The 18,676-nt window shown below is 53.8% G+C and overlaps 2 protein-coding genes across 5 annotated transcripts in view; one reads left to right on the plus strand and one right to left on the minus strand.

Annotated features, from left to right (window-relative positions):
• Nucleotides 1–242: 242 nt before the first annotated feature.
• On the minus strand, nucleotides 243–15,205 carry Plpp7 (phospholipid phosphatase 7 (inactive)). 4 transcript variants are annotated; one of them, XM_074052984.1, is made up of 2 exons: nucleotides 14,922–15,205; nucleotides 243–1,528 (listed from the first exon to the last, which is right to left on the minus strand). In XM_074052984.1, exon 2 carries the CDS (start codon nucleotides 1,509–1,511, stop codon nucleotides 1,164–1,166), a length of 348 nt encoding a protein of 115 aa, XP_073909085.1. In that variant the 5' UTR covers nucleotides 1,512–1,528; nucleotides 14,922–15,205; the 3' UTR covers nucleotides 243–1,163. The 4 variants fall into 4 exon arrangements, with proteins under 4 accessions (XP_073909085.1, XP_073909082.1, XP_073909083.1 ...); XM_074052981.1 differs by having other exon boundaries at nucleotides 14,239–15,105; XM_074052982.1 differs by having other exon boundaries at nucleotides 14,314–15,082.
• Nucleotides 13,727–18,676, plus strand: part of Fam78a (family with sequence similarity 78 member A) — a 46,803-nt gene continuing 41,853 nt past the window's right edge. The window contains exon 1 of the mRNA XM_074052985.1: nucleotides 13,727–13,792. The gene's annotated coding sequence lies outside the window, so the exon portion shown is untranslated. The remainder of the gene's footprint in view (nucleotides 13,793–18,676) is intronic.

The following is an 18,676-nucleotide window of genomic DNA, read 5'->3' on the forward strand; positions in this document are numbered from 1 at the left end:
TAGGGACCTGCTGGAGGCTGGGGAGAGGAGGCCTTTGGCAGCCAGGGGCTTCTTCACCCCCAGAGAGGGCGGGCAGAATAGCAGTGCAGGGTCTGGATGTGGTGGTGGAAGGTGGTCGGACAGAGGCCTCAAGGAGAAGGAACCAGAGGTCTGGAAGAGCCTGGGTGTGGCCAGCCTGTGTCCCTTGCCCGCTGGTCAGCCAGAGCAAGTGCATCCCACACATTAAAAACCACACAGGACAGTGTCTGTTTGCGTGTCGTCTGTATTGTCACATGAAGTGCACATCCATAAATGGCTAACCTTGTAACGACCTATTAGGTCACACAGAGTCCGGCCCCTGGGGGCCAAAGCCTCACCAACGCCCACAAGCCATGGCTGGCCATGCCTTCTGTGGGTTGTGGCGTGGGCACCTGCTCTCCCCAGGCTCTGTGGCTGGGTGTTGGGAGAGGCCAGCTCGTGCCCCAGGCCCTTGGGCTCCTGAGAAGCAGCTCCCAAATGTGCTTGCGGGAATGGCGGGGGTGGGGGCTGGGTAGGTTATAACAGCTGTTCCATGGTAAAGGGTTCTGTGGTCAAATAAGTCCAGGAAACATGGATTAAGCCAGGCTGAGCAGCAGCCTTTTCTACAGGACTTGTCAGAGCCTTTACGGAATCCCCAAGAGTGTCCGCGGCAGGGGCAGTGTGCAGCACTTCCCAAATGTACTGGACCACAAAGCCCTTCCCCCGCTCCCAAAGTGTCCTGCAGGCTTGTGTCCCATGGGTGCCCTTTGGAAAGTGCTGCCCTAAGGTATCCGATCACCAATGACGAGGGCTCCTGTGTTGGGTGGGGTTTGGAGCATTTTACGGGATACCCCAGACCACAACAGTCATGACAAGGAAGAGACAAGACTCAGCCCCATCTTGCTGCCATTGTCTTGCCTGTTGTCTCCAGAATGGAGGCCAAGCAGAGTGGCCTTGGTGGATGGCCCCGGCCACTTACAAAGGACACTCAGAGTCCAAGAACAGAAGCAAGGGGCCTGGCACTGCTAACATGCCTGTCACCTGGGCCGGCCTGGGGCCACCAGCCTCCATCCAAGCCAGGGAAGTTGAGTGAGGGTGGCCGGCTCCAGCCCTGGGGTGGCCATCAGCCCTGCCTCCTGCCGCCTCCCTCGGGTGTCCCCTGCTGCTCACCAGCCGGAGATTAGCATCTGGCAGGTGTTGGATGACATCCAAACCAGCTCCACCAGGCGGAACTGGAAGTAGCCAAAGATGAAGCCCGAGACGACGTCGGTGATGTGGTGACGGCCGATCATGACGCGCGACAGGCCCACGCAGAACGCCCAGAGCACCAGCAGCACGCGCAGGGGCACCGCCAGCACCAGGTGGCTGAGGAAGAACTTGGACACCATGGCAGCGCGGCTGGCGTGCCCGGCGGGGAAGGCGTAGATGTCCATGGTGAGGTAGTCCAGGAGGTTGGGGCTTGTCTCGAACGGGCCACGTCGCTTAATGAGCTTCTGGACTCCAGCTACCATCATGATGTCCAGCAGCAGGGCTGTGGACAGAGGGCAGAGGGCCCAAGATTGTCAGGGCCCCTTCCGACCTCACCCACCCGAGCCTCGCGCACCTCGCTCAGCCACGCTGACCTCTGAGGTGGGCAGGTTCCAACCCCAGGGCCTTTGTACCTGCTGTTCCCACAGGAAGGGACAGCCTTTCCCTCCAATAGCCCCTTCCCTTCAGCTGAGAAGCCATTGCTGACTGCACTGCTTGTAAAAGACCCCTTCACCTCACTTCACTCCTATTTTCCTCTCATCCCTCCCCTCCCAGGACCGTTGATGAGAATGGGGACGCGTTTTGTTCATGCTGGGAGGCTGTTAACAGAGGCACTGGAGGCGCCAGGACAGCTCTTTCTCGCTAGGCAAGTGCTCTACCACTTGAGCCATGTCCTGGTCCTTTTGTTTTTATTTTGTTTTTTTAAGACAGGATTCCAACAACTTGGCCCAGGTTGGCCTTGAACTTACAATCCTCTGTCCTCTGCCTCTGAAGTAGCTGGGATTATAGGTGTGCACCACCACACCCAGCTCATCCCCATTTTTAGAAATTTGAAGTGAAAGTCACATTCACACAATTGTCAATTGTGTTAGAGCGCACAATTCAGTGATATTCAGTGCTCACAGCCAGCACCTTGGTTTAGTTTCCTGTACCCGTGAAGCAGTCAGTCCTATCCCCCTCCCTCCAGGCCCCCCAGTCTGCTCTCTGCCGCTGTGGAGAGCACAGCTGAGTGGCCTTCTTGCCTAAGGCCTCTTTTCCTTATCACAGTGTTTCCAAGGTTCATTCACATGGTACATGGATCAGCGCCCCATTCCTTTTTATGGCTGAATACTATTCCATTGGATGGACATGCCACGGTCTGTTACCAAAAGTGGACGTTGGCTTGCTTCCACTTTTGGTCGTGAACAGTGCTGCAGTGTCTATGTGTTTCTTGGGCCCCTGCTTCCAGTTCTTTGCGTGTGTGGGTGCTGTGGCAGAACCTGAGGGCCTTAAGCATGCCAGACAGGCACTCCACCACTGAGCCACACCCCAGTCCTTTTTGCTTTAGTTATTTTTCAAATAGGATCTCACATTTATACCGGGGCTGGCCTGGACTATGATTCTCCTGTTTATGCTTCCTGCACAGCTGGGGTGACAGGCGTGTAACACCACACCCAGCTACTGGTTGAGATGGGGTCTCGCTAACTTTTTCCCCAGTCTGGCCGTGAACCTAGATTCTCCTGATCTTTACCTCCCAAGTATCTGGGATTACTGGAGAGCACCATCACCTCCTTCAGAAAGTTTTGTTTTGTGGTGCTTGTGCAGGCCAGGCAAGCGCTGTGCCCCGGAACCATGCTCCAGCCCTGCTTCACACCCACTGGTGCATCCTTAGCAGTGGCTGCTGGGTGACTGTAACTCCTCATGGCTTCTTGAAGTGCCCTGACTGTCCTCCACAGCTGCTGGACTACATCACCTCCACTTTACAGAGGACAAGAGAAAGCCTTGAAGCTTGGAACATTCTTTCTGGAATGTTCTGTCTTTTCCCTGACTTTTTTCAGGACAATCAGGCCCTGAGTTGTGCATTCTCACCACCCTGGGTGTCCCCCACCTGCCTCACACAGTGGCTGGGTGGTGAGAAAATGGTGCTATCTCACACCTGCTCCTGCACCACTGCCTCACGGAAGCAGGGCCTGGCCTGTTTCGTGCATAGCTTGCTCCTGACCCCCACAGAGCAGCAGACTCTGAATGTCAATTGGGTCAGAGGGGTGGGCTATTTCCTTATGCTGGAAGCCTGAGGGAGGCTTAGGTCCCCTTCGTGGCTTGGGTGGGTTGCTCTGCCTCTCTGAGCCATTAGATAAAGGCATCAGGCCAGGGCCTTGGTTTCCTGGGTGATCACAGTGTCACCCAGGGTGGCCAATGTGGGGACCCTAGACAAGCCCTCCCCACCCTTAGAAAGGCCATCAGAGCTCACACCTTCTGCTCTGGGGCCAGGGTGGCAGAAGACCAGGCTACACCACCAGGGCAGGTGTGGTAGTCAACAGTGCCCCATGCTTCCTGGTCTCAGGAGACCTCAGGGAGGACACAGCACCAGCAAAGACCACCCCCTCAGCACACTGCAGCAGCTCCATGACGCTGGACAGGCCACCTAACATCTCACAGTAAGAGGGATCTACCTCCACAAAGAACCACACAGTGCCTGCAGGGTGACTGACTTTCCTAGGACATTTACAAAGCAGGTGGGATTGGTCCATGAGCAGGGCTGGATGAAGGAATTGTCCCTGAAGGACAGTTTCTGGACGCAGCCTGGGTGGCACTTTCTTAGACAACCTCACTGTGCATCGGTGGCTGGCTCTTGCAGCCATTCTCTCAGCCATGGGAGAAAGAACAGGCTGGGGACAGCTCAGGGGAAGAGCACACGCTTAGCCCACACAGGGCCCTGGGCTCCATCCCCAGCACACACAAACACACGCACAAGAAATGAGAAACAGTTAAAATAGGCGACGTCACTGAGGGCATTTACCAAAGCTAGCTCTGGGATCCTGACACTCAGAGGTGGCCTTGGTTCCAGACTCCTCTCTCCATCCACAGGGAGATTTAATAAAAAACCATAGCAGGCCTGATGCGTACTGCTCCGTAACCCGGCCTTTGAAAGTCTCACCATGTCAGAGGCCCCTGACTCTCACTGCTGAGAGCAGGGCACTGTGGTGCCCAGCGTCCACCCTGCTGACTGAGACGCTGCATCCCGAGGACTTCTCCATCCTTCCTCTCTTCCTGCCCTCAGCAAGGCTGCTGCTTGCAGTGCAGCCTCTCAGGCTGGGATTTGAACACTAGTCTTTCCCAGGTCTGAGAGTCTCCTTGGCCACAGGACCAGCTGATGGCCTTTCACACTGGGACATGCCTGGCCAGCCAGGGACAGGGCAGAAGCAGGACAGGGTGCTGGAGAGAACACCCAGCAAGGTCAGAGGAGCCCTGATCTACACTCACTTCCCATTTCCATAGCAGCCAGGGAGGAGTGCGGCTACCTGCTGGCCCAGACCCAGGTTTGGAGCCATCTGGACTGTGGGGGAGGTCACAGTCCCAGCAGGGTAGAGGGGCCAGGGACAGTCAGGAGCTGAAGGAAATGACTGCCCTTGACCTCTGGGGTTCCTGGGACCCCTGGACCAAACAGAAGAACTGAGGAGGTCAGGCCAAGAAGAGTCAACTGGGCCTCATTCCTGGAGGGCCCCTCCTTCACCTGCCAGCCCCTGGGTGACGGGCTCACTCCTCTTGGGTGTGACAACAAGGTGACACAAGAAGAGTTTAAACTTGCAAGCTCCAGGATCACAAGTGGGTTTCAGGTCCCGGCTTATCCACTCACTAAAAGCCAGCTCCTCCCGCTCTCCGATGTGGGTTTCCTCACAGCTACAGGGGCCATCAGAAGATGAATGGAGCTGATCAGTGTGCGCGAAGCACAGAGCACACGGGAGTGTGGCCGAGAGTGGGGTGGTCCTTATGCCTTTCCTAAGACCTGGCTGGCCTGGCCCAGGTCAGCAACAGAAGTCTTTCCAGCCCTGGAGCCTGGGTGTCTATCACAAGGCAGGCATCCCAATGCACCTGAGGTTCCACTAGGCTCAGATGATCTGGCCAGTGTCTAGGGCCGGGGCAGGCCTGGGTTCTGGGCATCTGGGGGTTGTTAATGTGGACTGGGACACACAGCAAGTTAAAATACACCACTAGCCACTGGAAGGCCCAGGCCACCTGTCCTATCAGGAAGCAGCTGTCTCAGTGAAGCCAGTTTAAACCCTGCCTCAGCACTGGAGCTCAGGAGCTGCTAGGAGAAGGGAGAAAGGAGTGGGGCTTCACCAGGTCACCCAGGGGGTGCACCAGGCTCAGGGCCTCTCTCTGATGGGATAGCCAAGGGCAAAGAAAACCAGTGCCTCAACCTCCGTCCCCCTCACAGGCCCAGCTTTCTATACAGGCTGTCAGATCGTCTAGACAAGAGGTGAGCCAGATCCAAACCTTTCTCACTTGCTATCAGTAAAACCTTTCCACAGGAAAGGGTAAAGCCCCAGCAAAGGAGATCGGAAAGCAGTGGGCGCTGGCCTCAAGGGACCCTCCTCTGCCCCCAGGGAAGCCTTGGAGGCACCTGTGCCATGATTCAAGCTCCCCCCACCTGCCTTTGGGGAGCTGCTATTTCTGGTGTGGGGGGGGCACCTCTTAAGGCCATCACGGGGTGGAACTCTGCTCTTTTTCTGCCCTGTGTCCCTTGGGGACCATTCGGTTGGGCCCAGCCTGGAGGTTCACCTGGTCCGGCCCATCTTATGCCTGGTTCAGTTGCTTACTCGATCACGAGTTCTTGGACAAGACTGGCTCTCAGGGATGTCAGCCCTGTGCCGGGCTCAGGGCTGGTGGGGCAGGTTGGCAGTGCCCTCCATAGCCAAGGGGAGATGGACAGTTAGCAAACGATTACAGAATGACACTGTTACAGATTTGGAGGCTGTGGCCCTTCCCCTCCCCAGATTGCAGCCATAGATGGAGGTGATGGTGGGTATAGATGGGTATAGATGGAGGTGATGGTGGGGCTGGCATATCCAATCCAGGGGTCCAGATGATTCTCCCCAGAGCCATGCCTCCTGGGCCTCCTCCACCTGCTGTGACTACCTGCCCTCTCCTGCTGCCCCCACAGGCCTGTCAAAGCCCTGTCCCCTCCTCCAGTGTGACCAGCCCATGGCATGACTGTGATCCTAACGTCATCAGCCCCAGAAAAAAGCAAACGGTGCCATCACTCAAGGCTCCGTGGATTACATACTGTCAAGTTTGTTGACTGAACCACTGTCCCTAGTACACAGCAGCCAAAGGGATCCCCGGAATGGGAAAATCCACCTTAGAGGGGGCTCAGGGGCAAGGTTGGAGGGCTAGCAAAAACCACATGGCTTCTGATTTGCTGTGCAACCTGGGCAAATCACACTTAACCTCCTTGGGCTTCCTTCTGGGGTCAACCAGAGTGGTGGCTGTGCATTCAGGCGCTGGAAAGGGAGACCAGGGTCAAGGTTGCTGCTAGGAAACTGCTTGGGCTAGGCACGCCCATCCCTTATTGATACCATGATGATTGACATGGGACCTGCTCTGAGGGCCGTGTGCAGCCAGTTGATTGACAGTGCCTTGGTCTGACCACCTCTCACACCCTCCAGCCTAGCCATCTCCACGCCGCCTGCCTTTCCCCTAGCTGGGGTTTGATTCCTGAGTCTTCCAGGCCAGAAGCCCCGCTGTCGTTGAGGCTCAGCTGCTCTGGAGTTCTCCCAGACTCCCTAGTTTAGTGGCCCTTGGGGCCTGTGGAGGCCAGGGGAGCAGAATGCTGGAGGGCCCCAGGCTGGGTAGAACTAGGGCTCTCTCACCACAGAAAAGAGCTACTGGCCTGAGGGGACGGAGGTACGCTTGTCCGAGGCATCCTGGGAATCAGAGCACAACTGGCTTGCCGTGGCCGTGCACACGGGTGGCTGGGAGGACCTCGTGTGGCTCCTTTGGGGTTTGTGCTGGGGTTCCCTGGAGAATGCTCTCCGAAGTCCAGCTCCGCCTCAGGACAGGGCTGTGGGAACCAGGATGGGAAGGAAAGGGTGGGGCTGGACTGTTGTCACAAGGACAAAGACAGGGCCTCACTGCATTCCTGATTGGAGGAGAAGGGGCACGTTTGTGAGCTAAGGTCACTCGCTGGCCGGGGCTGTGAGGAGGCATCCTGGTACTTCCGGCCTGAGGCTGGACCCTGCCTTTGGAGTCCCCATTCTGGCTCTGGGAGGTAGGAACCAGGCCTACACTGCCACCAGGGAGTGTAAATTGGTCTGAGCTTTCTGGAGGGCATTTGGCGTCAGAGCCAGAAGTCTCCCTACACCTCCCTCAGACTCAGCCATGCCTTTTGTAGGAACGGCTCCTTGGGAAATAACTGGGGACATGCACCACAATCCTGGTCAAGGATGTCCACTGCAGCATTATTTATAACCCTGAAAATCGTGCGATGACCCAGTGCCCTTCAGGGGAGACAGATGTGACAAGCCATGGCCGAGTCTAGACAAGGAGCCCTTGGCAGCCACTGAAGGAAAGCACCAGGATGTGCTGAGTGGAAAAGGCTGATTACAAAACAGGATTTTCAGTAGGGTGCTGGCTCTGTCAAGTAAGAGACATACAAGTCAGCATTTATGTGCGGAGGAGACTGGGAGGCCCTCTGCCTGGACAGTACTTCTCCCTGGGCAGGAAGGGTAGGGGGACTTTTATTGTCTTTTTGTAATTCTGCATGAAAAGTTTCTTTGCATGAACGTGCACAAGTTGTGCACATTTTCAAAGCTGTTTTTCTCAATTCTTTTTTTTTTTTTTTTTTTGGCCGTTCTGGGGTTTGAACTCAGGGCCTTCAAGCTTGCTAAGCAGGCACTCTGCCACTTGAACCACTCTGCTGATACGCTCAAAGTTGTTTTTGTAAAGGACAAATACTGTAAGATTTATTAGGTGAGGCAGCGAGGATGTCAAATTCAGAGAGAAGATGTAGAATGGAGGCTGTGGGGGTGGGGAGCGGGCAATGGAGAGTCAGCATTTCATGGGGACAGAGGTTCAGTGAAGGTGAAAACATTGTGGCAGAGGATAGCCACATGACAGTGTGAACGACTTAATGCCATTGAGCTCCACTGTTAGAAATGGTTAAACTGGCACGCTTTATGCTGTACATATACACATGTCATATACAGTATGTACATACATATCTTACCACACACACAAAAGTTATTTTAAAAATAACTTTTTAAAGCAGCATTTGCTGAGCACAGAGGTTGGGAGAGTGGAAATTCCAGGGGGAGACAGGGACATGCTAGTCTTTTGGCACCAGGACCCTTGCTCTGTTGGCGTGAACAGTGTGTGCACCTGCCTGTGTGCAGCTGGGTGTAGTGTGTGCAATGGGTGTGTCGTATGCACGTTTATGGTGTGTGCACACACATGTCCGCATCTCTCCTGCGCCCACAGCCTGCCTCCTGTGAGTCGGCCGAGCTCAGGTCCTCCATGCCAGGGTGCTGTCAGAGGACCTTGGTTTGCTTCCTTTTCTCCTGCCCAAGTGGTTCTGAGGAAGCCTATCTTCCTGGGGTTTGTACTTTCTCACCTGAAGAAGCCTCATGCCAGAGCCAGCTTCCCATCCGAAGCATCAGTCATTGACACAAAGGCCCACCACACTATCTCTGCTCAGCTGTGTGCCTCCCGGGGGCTGCTGGGAGCGAGTCCCAGAAAGGAACTGACTCACTAAGCAGGTGGGCCATGCTAGTGGGCCGTGCAGACCCAGCCCTGCCCCTCTCACATCAAGTTAGTTCATGTCTACACCTGCCACGATGGTGCATTTTGGAGACCTGACCTGATCTTGGGGTGATCACACATCCCAGGGCACAGTTGTCACATTGAGTCCCCCTGAGATAATATGAAGCAAAGCCAGAGAAGGGGTCATGTCCTGCCTCTGGGAGTGGGAGTGTGTCTGACTGAAGATTTGGGAGAAGCCTGAATGTCCCTCAATCAGCAACAGGGCACACAAGCCTCACGGAGAAGCTGTTACCTAAGTTGTCCCCCAAAGCAAGAGTGGGTGGGCAGGGATGGCGTGCCAAGAGAACAGATTATCTGGAGTCAACCAAGGCGGCTGGGAGCAGGGGTGGGGCTGGGAGTTGGTGTGAGGGAATTGGGGGCCTGGGATAAGGATGGCACAGAGGTGATGCACAGCTGGCAAGTCTCCTCTGGCCCATGAGAGCAAGGGCTATGCTGGGCAAACAACCAGAGATCAACGTTCCACATGAGTGTGCATGAGAAATCAGAGGCACAGGGTCCAGACTGCCACCGAAAGTGCTCCTGGGAGGGTCGCAGGGGCAGGCTTGCCTTCCACATGGTCTGTGCTTCGTGAAGGAGGTGGGGAAGTTGTCAGAATCAGGATGGAGTCTCTCGTGTCAACCCTAGCAAAATGATCGATAAAGCTGGAGGTAGTGAAGGAAGACTTCTTCCATGCGCGTACCCGACAGGCACTGTCACAAAGACTGCCAGGACCACAAGTCTGCCGGGAACCACGTCCCGAACAAAAGCACTCTTTCAAGGACCTCTGCCCAGCAAGTGCCTGTCTGCTCTTGCTCTGACGCAGCTTTTGTTATCAGTCATTGAGGTCAAGGATTATCATTTCAAAATATTTGCTGCAATCCTCCTCGGTTTTGACTTTTAAAAGTTCCCTTGCGTCAGCCTCTTTAAATACTCCCATGGCTTACCAGAGCCCCTGCATTCCTACCACAATGCTCTGCGATCCCAAATAAATAGCAAGGTCTACTCTTTGCAGAATTTCTCCCCGCATTTTTGCCTTATTTAGGTTGTAACGTTTGAATTATTTCTCACTGAAAGCATGACCAATCATTTAGGGAGATGCAAATCAAAACCACAATGAGGTACCGCTGTACACCCTGACAGATAACAAGTGTGGGTGAGGATGAGGAGAAACTGGAAAACAGTACCTTGATTCTTCAAACAACCAAATGCAGGATTACCACATGACCCAGCAATCCACTCCTGAGTGAGCATACAACCCAAAGAACCGAAAGCCGGGACTCAGATACCTACCAAGGTTCATAGCAGCTCTACTTGCAATAGCCGGAAAATGAAAAAAAAAACCACAATGAAATTATCAACAGATAATGGGTAGACACAATGTGCGAGGGAATATCATGCAGCCATAAAAGGAGGGAAAGTCTGACCCATGCTATAACATGGACGAACCCTGTGAGCATTAAGCTGGGTGAAATGAACCAGCCCCACAAGTGAAATGAGACCAGCCAGGGGCCGGGGGAGGGAATGAAGGAGTATCTAACGGGGACGGAGTTTCAGCGCGAAGATAAAAACATTCTGGAGGTGGATGGTAGTGATGATAGCCGACTTGGTACCAGGGAAGTGCATATTTTAAAACTAAAACGAGAACATGTATACAGAGGTAATTTTACAGTGCTGCTGTTGAACCCAGAGCCCATGCATGCTAAGCACACACCCTACCACTGAGCTTCACTCTCAGACTCCAACATGTGTATTTTAACATGATACAAAATGACCCATAAAAACACAGACTTTTCTTTTTTTCTTTCTCTGGCTGAACTGGAGTTTGAACTCAGGCCTTGTGCTTGCTGGGCAGGTGCTCTACCACTCACTTGAGGCACATCCCTAGCCCAGATCAGGGTCTCATGCTTTTGCCCTGGCTGAGCTTAGACAGTGATCCTCCTACCTCTGCCTCCCAAGCAGCTGGGTTTACAAGTGTGCGTCACCGTGCTCAGCTCCCAGACAATTTTCATGCTCAGGCAAATCTTAATATAGAGCTCAGATTGTACGTAAGAAGACACAGGCCATTTTTGACACCAGGACAGACCCACAAGGAAAGGAGACAGCTTGGTAAACCGGGCTGGGCCACCAGCCATTACCTGGCTCCGTTTAGGATTATCAAACTGGTGCTACGGGGAGGGGTAAGGAAGGTGATGGGGTGGCTTCGCCAGCATCTAGAGCTGGAGGGGACCTGGTGGGAGGCGGGGCTGGGCCTTCTGATGGCGATAGTGAGGATGACCATGCTGCTGTTGACAAACATTGCTACTCAAGTGTCAACTGGCATTTGTATGTGCCAAGCACTCAGGGAAGTGTCCCAACAACCTTCATTTCACAGATGAGGAAACTGAGGCTCAGAGAGGCGATGTCACCTGCCCGAGGCCACCACAAGCCTGGGGTTTGCACCAGGTCCACCTGATTCTCAGCTTTCACCAGCTGCTAAAGTTGTTCTGCATCCTGGGCCCTTGGGAGCAAGGGGGCTGGGGGTGAGGATACAGCATCACTTGCCGTGCGGGGAGCAGTGTGAAGCAGTGTCTTCACCCAGCTGAGACCTTCCTAGGCCCACCTCCTGTTTCCTGCTCCATCTGCCCCTTGGGGTCCCAACAGCACATGTGAGGCTCCCAGCCAGAGACTGCCCCAGGTGTCGGCCAGGTGCCCTGGATCTGAGTGTGGGGCAAGGCTGTCCAAGGATCCCTCACACCCCAAGCCCCACGGTGCCCACAATAGAGACATTGGTCACTGTGCTTCGCCTGCTCCCTGCCCTTCCCACCGCATCCCTGACCCCCATTGTATGGAGCAGGAAACTGAGGCACAGAGAGGGGAAACGATGTGACCACGTTTGCACCGTGACTAAGGAGTAGAGCAGGGACCGGGACAAAGCCCAGTCTGACCCACAACTGGGCTCTGGGACTGAAAGGTGCTCCAGACCCTCCAGCTGAGGGCCTGACTGACAGAGGAGGAGGTGCTTCGTGAGGGTGAGTTTCCCTAGGTGGAGCAGGTAGGTGCCCTGACCCTCTTGGCAGGTCAGGCCCACCCTGGCTGTTCCTGCACTTTCTTTCACTAGACTGAGGGTCTGGGCTGCACCCGTAGAGTGGCTTTGGCCTCCAGACACTCACTGCCTGTTTCAAGTGGCCAGAGTGAGTGACTGCTTTGTTTGAGTGGCCCTTGTCTATAGTGGTCTTGGCACCTGGGCACACAGATGGAAGGGACAGGTGACACGTGTGACCTCTAAGCCCATGGGGGTGGGGGTGCAGGCCAGGAGCCTTGGTTCCCAGATCTGTCACTTATGGTTCTATGAGTGGGCTAGTTGCTTAGTCCTCCTGACTTTCAGTTTACCCATCTATAAAATGGTTTTAGTGACATTTACTTTTGAAAATCACCAGGAAGGGATAGTGTTTGGTGCACAATGAAATTCAATAAATGATGTTTGTAAAGATTTAAAAGCTACTGTTATTCTTAGTCCAGACAGGAGCATCTTGAATCTTGGTCCTCACCCTGAGGGGCACTTTTGTACCTATAGCAGCTGGAAAGAACCAGAAATGTCATCCTAAGAAGGGAGTTGCAAACTTTTAAATGTCTGGGGCAGGGGAATCTTTCTTAAAAGCAAATGTTCATGTATAAAAAGCAGATGAAAGTGGAGCTACTTTAGTTGGTGATGATACTTGTTTGTATGCCTCCTGCCATGGGGAGCTTACCTCCTTGTTGGAGCAGCTACTGGCTGTGGGAGGCTTTCTTCCTGGGCCCTTGCCTTTCTCCAAATGGCCCAACATGGTTCCCTTTCACCCTCATTGGGAAAATGCAAAGCAAAGCTGGAGCTGTGCCCAGTTCTGAACCTGACTCCATCACTGCCTGCCTGCGTGACCTTGGGTAGCCATAGCCCTGTGCCTCAGTGTCCTCCTTTTTAAATGGGGTAAGAACAACACCACCACACTCAAGGGTTATGGTGAAGATCAAAAGTGACAGTATGGTTTACGCAAACTTGGCACAAGGCAAACACTCAACAAATCACAGCTCCACCGTCATGTGGGAAGGGCAGGAAGGAGCGGATGGGGTGTGGAGCCCAGGGCTGAGAGAGAAGCTGGGCACTTTCCCACCCCATCCTGTGACACCAGGAACCTGAGTCCTAACACGGCTTTCTGGAGTCATAGGCTGTGGTGGGCTCCAGAGAAACGTGGGAGCAGGTCCTGCCTGGCCTCCTGGCCAGGCACCTCTGCCACCTGGCTCTGTCCCTCCCTCTGGGGGCCCTAGGATGGCTCCTGCAAAGAGCGCAGGTGTTTGTTAGGTGGAGCTGGTGCAGAGCTCAAGCTCTCAGGTTTGGCCGGGCTGCTGTAGTTCTACAAACTTCAGTTTCCCAATCTGTAAAACGGGAGTGGCAGGAGCCACCAGCCTCATGGGATTCCATTCAGGATAAAATGATAAGTAAATTGATGACTTAATAATAAGAATGAGCAACTTCCATGGTGGCAGAACCTCCACTTCACCAGGCCCCTAAACATGGTACCCACTAAACTCGAGCCCCAGACTCTGAGACCTGATGGGGGACATGCAAAGTTTCATTGTAGTTTCTTCTGGAACTAAAGTTCCCAGCAGCCCACCCTCACCCCTTTTGGGACCAAGACCCCTAACTCATGTTTGCTTTCCCCTACACTCCCTCTCTGACTGTGTCATGAATGATGGCCACACTGGGAACGGTGAGGAAATCAACACAGGCCTGGATTGGGTGGAAGTGGAGACTCCCAGAGCTCCCTGGGGCTTGGATATGCCAGAAGGGTGAGCTAAGTAGGGGCTGGGTGTCACCTCCAGGTGCCCAGAGTGCCTTGCCTTCCACATGGGTCTCACGTGGTAACAGACACAGGACAGTGCTAAACTGAAGGGCTAGTGGCAAAGACTTAATTAAATCAAAGCAGGAACCAGCCCCCTTCTCCAGTGACTCCCTCCCTTGGGGACGGGGCAGGTAAGAATCCCAGGAGGCTCTTAGTGGGAGGGAGGCACAGACAGGATCCCCTGGGCCCTCAGAGCCTGTGGTAGAATCTAGGGCAGCTTGTAGAGTACCTGAACCAAGCAGTGGGGATTGGGCTCGCAGACGCTGCCCGTGAGCCTTAAGGAGCAAGAGCCAACTGTGGGTGTGGGCTACACGGTAACTCTGCTTCAGGACACCCTGGGAGCCCTTGCGGTCACTGCCCCCAGCCCCAGCCTCCCTTCAAGCTGGACAGTGAGACAGAGTGTCTCAGAGTGTGCTGAGAACAGGCCCCCACAGGTGCCCACTGGCCTCCACATGGTCGAGGCCTCCACTTTGCAGGGGACCAGCCCTGGCTTCCCAAGCTGGAGATCTGCCTATTTCTGGGGCACCCTTCCCGCTTAATCTCATTAGACCAGTCCAGCCCATTTCTGAAGGCCCACCTGGTCCTGGAAGGTGGGGCTGGCTTCCAGAGGTGGGCCTGACAGTGGCTGGTGATGGCAGATGGGCACACTCACCTAGGAGCAGGTTCATGAGCACCTCCTGGCCAGCCAGGGTGCTGCTCTTCACCAGGCAGAGGAGGGTGCCCCCGATCCAGGGGATACCATGGCCTGTGATGCCAATGAGCTTGACCATGGAGCGGGCGCTGGCCCAGGACGCAGCCCGGCCAGCACACACCCCCAGCCGCTTGGACATGCAGATGTCAATAGCCAGCAGGGAGTTGAAGGCGATGCCCTTGAAGGAGGGGTTCAGCTGCATGCAGTCCTCCTCGGGCAGCTGCTGTGACTGGCGCCTCTCGCGGGCCCCATCGCCAGAGGGTGGGGGCTGCATCGAGGGCCCTGAGGCCTTCCTGCCCGAGCGGGGCTCTGGGGTCCCCTTGGGGGGCTGGTTCAGGGACAGGAACTCGGCCCGGTTGAGGATGTTGTTGCGGTCCCGGGCACGGGCCCGGCTCTGGGAAGCTGGCATGGTGACCTCGCTTACCCTGAGAAGGCCAGTGCCAGCCTGGCTCCAGGGGCCTGCTCCCCCAAGACAAGAGCGGCCCGGAGAGCCGCCACCGTTGCCGGCCTGTCTGCTTCTCCGCAGCAGCTGTTAAATATAGAGTGTTGGATTGCACATGGCTGTTTACCTCCGGCTGCCACCAGGCTCCGAGGGGACGTCAGTGCCAGCTGGACAGCCAATGGAGCCCACCCATGCGGGGGCCAGCGCCAATGGAGCCGCCGGAGAGGCGGAGGAGTCCACAGCTGAGGCCTGGCTGTCTGAGGCCTGGGCTATTTAAATCTGCCAATGGCTCATCCCTGGGCCCTGGAGGACTCTGGGAAATGTAGTCCTGCTGCTCTGGACTCAACTGTGGCTTCAGCCTGTGGCCCAGGCACACAGGTCCTGCGTTAACCCCTGCTTTTACCAGCTGCCCTCTGAGGAGTCCAGACTCCTGGGATCCAAGCCCGCCTGCCCCCCTGTCCTGGGCAGCATGGACCTTGTCCCAGCTACTGGAGGGTGGAGTCCAAGCCAAAGGCCAGCTTGTAGGGTACCAGAACCAAGCAGTGGGGGATGGGCTCACAAATGATGATGGAGTCCATGATGTCACTGAGAGCATGATATGTTGGGTCCCTGGTGTCAGGCCGGCTCTTCCCTCAATGACAGCATTTCATTAGGCTGACAGGCTGAGTTTTCTTTCTTTCTTTTTTAAAAGTCAATCTTGAATTTGGTGTTGTGTATCACGATCCAATCAAATGGCAATCAGAGAAATGTACTTTCCAGTAGAGGGAGGGCGAATGAATTGGCTGGTGACAGACCTGCCTCTCGGAGGTTGCCTCTGATACTCAGAGCTGTGCAAAGGACAGGAGCTTCACATGGCCCATAAATAGTTACCAAGCACCGGTCACCAGGCTAGAAGTTGCCCAGAGTGAAACCAACAATGTCTCTGTCCCCAGGAATTAAACAGGGATTAAACAAAGGACACAGAAATAATGGCAAGTGCACAGTGGTGCTACAGGACCACACAGCTAGGGCTCTGTGCTGTTGGGAGTTGTGGAAGGTTTGCCCCAGTAAGGAAGAGCAGGGGAAAAGCCCAGCCACCACGCAGGAAGGACAGAAGCCCTGTGTGGCTAGTGCAAGGGGGAGGAGGAGAGGAGAGGCTGCACACCCCAGAGGGCAGAACAAGACACCCTGCAGAGGATTTGGGATTTTTTTTTTTTAATGGTGCTGGGTTTTGAACTCAGGGCCTCACAATTTTTGACCCAGGGTGACCTGGACCTGGCTTCTCCTATTTACATCTCCTGTGTAGCTGGGATAACCGGGGTGTACCACTACACCTAGCTTTTGGTTGAGATGGGGTCTTGAAAACTTTGTGCCTGGGTTTGCCTCTAATCTTAATCCTCACAATCTCTGCCACCAGAGTAGCTGGAATTACAGATGTAATTCCAGAGTAGCTGGAATTAGGATGTTAGGTAGGCCTCCCTGCAGCTCTCTGGATGACCTCTGGGAGCCCAAAGCCCACAGCCCTTTTTTGGGTTGCCTGCACTGGACATGAAAAGGGAAGCTGCTCATTGATGCTGAGAAGAGTCAGAAGTAAGCGCCGTGGTCTCACTAGGCTGGAAGTCATGGCCTACCCACCCCACAGATGAAGTAGGATGCTAAGACTTCTTAAGTAACTCTGGAGCCAGCCCGTGAAACCCCAGATTCACCCCACAGACTACCATATACAGGAAGCTGCCTGGGGTGGGGTGAGAGCCATCTGGCCCCAGGGGACCAGCCCCGTGAGAGTCAGACAGATGGGTTTCCATCACCAACCAGCTATGGGAACTTGAACAAGTCACATCACCATTCCAAACCTTGGTTTCTCCATCTGTAACAAGGGCTAATAGTACCCACTTTATAGGGTTATTGTGGGGCTCAGTTAGACAATGTTTGTAAGATGCCAAGCTAGGTCCCTGCCACACAGTGACCCTTCAGCCCTATGGGCTAGGGACTGACTCTCTTTGACATAGAGAAACTCAATCCTTTCTCCCTTCAGCCCCCAGTTCAGAAGGAGCCATTCTCCCGAGCCAGCCTACTCCTTCCCCAGCTGGGGGTGAGACCAGAGTCTGGGAGCCCTCATTGCAGGGTTCCTTGCAAACCCTGGCTGGCTCCAGCTGGGCCAGACAGGCTAGGCCCTCCCCATTGCTCATCTTCTGCTTCCAGAGTGTTCCATTTAGACTGGCGTGGGAGGAGGGGAAGTCAGGGGAAATGTCCCAGACCTCATCACATCTCCCTGTTTGGTGTGGCAATCATGATGACACGTGGAGCCTCATCCTGGACTCCAGACAGGTGGGCACTCAGGCACGTGAAGACATGCACCTAGTGGATGGATGGATGCTGGGAAGTATGCTAGATTCTGCATGTACCAGCCAACTGGCACCATTTAACCAACATTACTGAGAAGTAGCTGTGAAATCCCATTTTGCAGATGAGGAAGCTGAGGCTCAGTGAGATGAAGGCATCCATCCAGGAAACTTTAAAATGGGGAAACTCCCTCCTGTGTAGTTCCTGGGGTGGGGACACAGGGACATTTGGATTCAGATCCTTCAGGTCACAGGCACTAGAAGTGTCCACTCAGTTCTCCACCAGGGCGATCACCTTACCCTCCCTAGGTAGGGCTGGCAACCTGAGCTGGCCTCAGCAGGGGCCCAGAGTCCAGCCAGCTAGGGATATTAATACCCAGGGACTCTGTCAGCATTTCCCTCTGGCTCAAAAGCCCAGTAAGTCCTGTGGAGGCCATGAAGTACGATTTAACTCCATTCCAGCAGTGTCAAGACCTGGGCTCCAGAGCCTCTCCTGGGCTCTGGAGAGGAACAGCCCCAGGTTCAAACTTTGGCTTACCCACCTCAGCTGACCAGCCATATATAAGTCCTTCCACCCTACCTGGCCTATTTCCCCTCCAAGATTAGTCAGAGGATCATGGGAAGGACTTGCCCAACCTAAAAGGGCTGTGTTGGCTCCTCTGTGACCCTGAGGCCTGCTACTCTACTGTGTCAGCTGGGATGACCCTGGTCACCTTTGCAAGTGACTGAGAGGCAAGTGCTAGTTCTCAATCATAAAACCTAAGAGCACCTACTGGGGGCCACACAGTCCCACTTCCTAACAGCCTTTGGATTTGTTCATTCATTCAGAAAATGCTTTCACTGATCTCTTCCTTTGGTTTAGTTAGGAGAGAGGACACTGCTTATAAAATAATATAATGTTACCGATGATTTTATTTTTTTTACTATAAAATGTTACTACTTACTGCAAAAATTTAATTAATACAAATGATATAGTTATAGCTCTCCAATAACCTGATTTTTTTTTCTTATTATAAAATGTTACTACTTACTGCCAAAAAATTTAATTAATAGATGATCTAATCCCTCCACCTGAAAACCAACACTATTTATGCAAGGGTGACCAGATTATAAAGAGTTCTCACCTGTGCCATTTCCAGTTATTGAACTATTTTACATCAACAAAGTATCACTTTTAAGACCAAGAAATATATATTACACAAGAGTCATGTTAAAAATTCATATATATTTACATACAAATATACATTAGAAAACATGTTGCATCCTTTTTAAATATAACTTGCTCTTTTCACTTAACAGTATAAACCTGGCCATGTTTCCATGACAATGCCATTATTTTTCAATGACTACCTGACATTTTGTCACATGGGTGGTCCATAATCTATGTAGCCAATTCTTCATTACTGAACATCTAGGTTGTTCCCATTTTGTGACTGGGCTGGCCATTTTATACACACATTCCTGTGCACCAAAGGACAGGTTGAAATGGCAAGTACCAAATAAAACAGTGCAATTGGAGGAGTCCCCATGGGGCCTGGTGGGGTGCAGTGCCCAGACCTGG

This window comes from Castor canadensis, chromosome 13, assembly GCF_047511655.1.
Source record: "Castor canadensis chromosome 13, mCasCan1.hap1v2, whole genome shotgun sequence".
Classification (NCBI taxonomy): Eukaryota; Metazoa; Chordata; class Mammalia; order Rodentia; family Castoridae; genus Castor; species Castor canadensis.